The 3,908-nt window shown below is 39.0% G+C and overlaps 1 protein-coding gene across 1 annotated transcript in view; it reads right to left on the bottom strand.

The window, feature by feature from the left end:
- KIF20B (kinesin family member 20B) overlaps positions 1 to 3,908 on the bottom strand; it is a 60,413-nt gene that overhangs the window by 4,008 nt on the left and 52,497 nt on the right. The window contains exons 27-28 of the mRNA XM_012723475.1: positions 1,537 to 1,638; positions 419 to 569 (exon numbers count right to left, since the gene is read on the bottom strand). Coding sequence (XP_012578929.1) covers positions 419 to 569; positions 1,537 to 1,638 — 253 coding nt within the window. The remainder of the gene's footprint in view (positions 1 to 418; positions 570 to 1,536; positions 1,639 to 3,908) is intronic.

Raw genomic sequence — 3,908 nt, 5'->3', positions numbered from 1 at the left:
AAATAAATAGGTAATGTTTATCTATGCACAGAGAAAAATACTGAAAGTATACCAGAATACCAACAGTGATTATCTCTAGAAGATATAACCCTGCCAAGATTTAGAACCCAGCTAAATTCTACCTTTTCTGGAAAGTCTCCCTAAGGTCTCATAATCAGCAGAAACCCTCTCCTCTCCAACATTACCATAGCACTTGGATGTAGGTGACATTAAACAGTCTGCTCTGAAACAAATGCTTAAATGAAGGTCTTTATTCTCCACTCTAAAGTGAACATCTGGGCATAGTGATCTTTTCATCTTTTTTCCCAAAGCAATACCTGTTTGAGATCTAGTAACCAGTCGTTGAGTTTATATACTCTTAAGATATTAGAAAACATGCTGCACCTAATATAAAATGTAATTTAATTAATCTGCAAACCTTTTGATTGAAGAATTGTTGGAGAATGTTGTAGGAAGTCTCCAAATTTCTGTAGTGTTCCTTCTTTTTTCTTAGCTGCCATGTTTACACTAATTGTGGATGCCTGACTTCGTAAAGAATATGTTGTCTTAGAAGATGGACGCGTGGAAACCTAATAAACAAACATTTTTGTTACTGTTAACGAGAAATGTTAGAAGGAAATACTTTCTGACACAGTTGAGTTAGAGACCTGAGGCAGGCTGTGAGTTCCCAGGCAGGGGAAGTGTGACTAAGCACACGAGGAAGGGGTTGAAGGGGATGAAATGGCAAAGCTGTAATAGGGTGGACCCAAAAAAGGGGAGGTTGGCTCACCCAGGAGGGTGGAGCTGAACAGAAAAGAGAAGAATCTGGAGAGGAGAGTGAAGGAAGCAGGATGAAGAGCCAGAAGGAGACCTGAGGAAGCCACATGGAGCAGAGACGTGTGAAGAAACCATGCTTGCTTCCTGGTCCTAGACTGGTTGAAACAGTCCCATGGGGAGGTGACTATGGCAGTGTTTATTTTGATTTTGCTCTTTTCCTTCCAGACTTGTCTGGCCATTTCTGACACTTTTTGATGGGACCCGGCCAGAAGGTGCTTTAGGCTTTAGGCTTGTGGTGGGGTTTCAGGCCTCGCTTTGGGCCAATTCCTTTTGGGTGGTCTTTTGCCCCGAGGGGACAGGTAACTTCAGGTGTTTGACTTAGAAACCATATTCTTTGTCTTTTCTGTATTTCATATTCATTGTATTAAAGTTCCTTTCCATTAAAGCTCTTATGTCTCGTCTTGATGCGGCAGAACCTATTTAGAGCAGGCATGTTTGCGGGTACAGGGGTGCCCCTCTCTCCATGCCCTGTAACAAAATGAATGTGACAGGTGGAGTCCTGTCAGTTGTCAGCAGTGAACACATCAGCTACTGGCCAAATGCTAAAGGTTTAATTTCATTAAGCTGAGTCACATCAGTAGGAAATGGAAAATAAGTTATAACTGGTCAGAACTGGATTTCTGGGTCATTCGTAATTGAAGCTGATATCTTTATTTTCATCTTCAACTTCTAAATATGTCGCAAAAGAGGTTAATTTTAGTCATATATTAGAAGACAAACCTTTTGTTCCTTTTTGAGAGAAGAATTTCCATGTTCAGGAATAGGGGATTTCAAATTAGTTCTGGGTGTAGCATTCTTCTTATTTTCACACTTCACCAAATCCTAAGAGTAATGAATTTTAGCACTGGTTAATGACAGTATTTTTTCTCTAGACTTAAAATGATGGTTCTTAACTGGGATGATTTTAGCCCTAGAAAACAATGTTTGGTTGTCATTGCTGGGTAGAAAGGGGTATTATTTGCAACTGTGTGGGCGGGGGATAAAGGCCAGTAATGCTGTTAAATACCCCCACAGTGCTCAGGAAAAGCCTTCCAAAAAATAAAGTATCAAGTTGAAAAACCCTAACTGAAGATATAAATTCCATTCCCGCTCCCAGTTTTATTCAAATGTTACTGACATGTAACATATGTGAAGTTTAAGGCATACAACATGATGATTTAATGTATATACACAGCGAAATAACTGCGAGATTTTTATACACAACTCATGAAATTACATGAGCTAGATGAAAAAACTGAAGGGATAGTATATTACTGGAATCCCACCTTTGAAATGCAGCACAGCCCTCTACCTACACTGCTACCTAACTACAGAGTTAGCGACCAGGGGAGGAAGGCAGTGAGCAAAGGGAGGCAGGACCCTCGGTGGACTACAGTGGAGGACTGTGGGTGCTGTGCTGGTGGCGGGTGTCATACACACCTGAAGAGATGTATATGTTATACACAGTGCTGTAACACAAGGCTACCTCAAAAATACATTTAAAAAAGCAAAGTTCTTCAGTATAAGCATAGGTAAAATGTGAAAATTAAGAAATGTAGTCTTACTTCCCAACTACAGAAGCATGACATTTTTCTTCTCTTCCCCATAACTACACTTAGGACAAAATTTTTGCAGTTTTATAGGTATATTCATTGGAATAAACTGGCAAAGATCCTAGTTGTACCACAGATTAAAAGCATAGAGGAAAAAAGGCAAGAAGAGCAGCAGGGAAGAGATTATAGCTGACCCTCAAATTACACATAAGTCATAAGGGCCTGAAGAAGCAGGCTTTCTGAAAGGGGAAACACAGATGGTAATCATGGAAAGCAAATGGAGAAAAATTAAAGCTCTCACACTTGCAGTAAGGGGCAATTTGGAGTGTTCAGTGATTAGCAAATAGTACCATATACATGAAATTTATAAAGACTTTACAACACTCAGATTACTATAGGAGAAAAGAGCTAGCAAAATCAGTTAAAAATTTTAAGTTTCTATATGACTAATCTACAATAATCTATTCTTAGGTATACCTGAGAAGTATATACCAAGAGCAAATTTATATTTTAAATATGAATACACAACCTGAGTACACAACCAGTTTTTCCTTTTCCCTTTAAAAAATGAATCAAGGTAAAGTCAACATCATAGATGGTGAAATTAAAATACTTAATATTCTAATGGCATCTAATTATATTTAACTACAATTAAGATATAGGATAAAAGATAACTAAAAATCTCTTGGCCCTCCCTGGTGGCGCAGCGGGTTAAAGCACAGCATTAAGAGGCTAAAGCTACTTCCACATGAGTTCGATTCCAGCCGGCGCCGAAGGTGACCACATGGCGCGGCAGACCTCTCCTGACCTGCCCGCTGTTCCACTCAGCAGTGTACTTCGTCAATTTGCCTATTCTGCTCCGCACTCTGTCTCTGGCGAAACCTCTTGCCTCCCCTGAGCCTCTGGCCTGTACCCCAGTTCTGTATGCATAAATAAATACTTAAAAAAAAAACAAAAACTAAAAATCTCAAAAGCTATTCTATGTATGATAGGCAATATCCTAAATAATATTCATTCAGCAAATTTATTACCTGACTGAGAGTCTCAGATGTATGGTTAATACTATTTTTGCTCTTCCACCAGCTTGAAAATATACTACTCTTTTAAAGTAAAAGAAAAGAAAAGTTGGAGAAGTTATAACATTGATTTATAATTAGCTTAAACTTTAAAATCAGTTACTTTTAAAACAAATATTCCCATTTGTTATGCATCTATCACATTGAAAAAAAGGCTACGTATTTAAAAAATAACACCTCCAAATTCTTTATTAATGAAAGGAAGAAAATGAAGATCAGAAAGTTTTGTGACTACATAGCTAAGATGTGGTAGGTTTGGTGGACCTACAATTAGAAAGCTGCAAGAAGAAATGAATATTGTTTAGTCTACCACTAAAAAGAGGCCTTGGGCCCTCCCTGGTGGTGCAGTGGGTTTTAAGCTCAGCACTATGAAGCTATCTGCAGCCACTGCAGCCACAAGTTCGATTCCCAACCAGAGAGCTGACTCACATGGGGCAGCAGACCTTTCCTGTCTTCCTGCTGCTCCCCTCAGCAGTGTATTTCA

Source organism: Condylura cristata, unplaced genomic scaffold (assembly GCF_000260355.1).
Source record: "Condylura cristata isolate star-nosed mole 26May11 unplaced genomic scaffold, ConCri1.0 scaffold00011, whole genome shotgun sequence".
NCBI lineage: Eukaryota > Metazoa > Chordata > Mammalia > Eulipotyphla > Talpidae > Condylura > Condylura cristata.
This window is presented reverse-complemented; position numbering and strand designations above follow the sequence as displayed.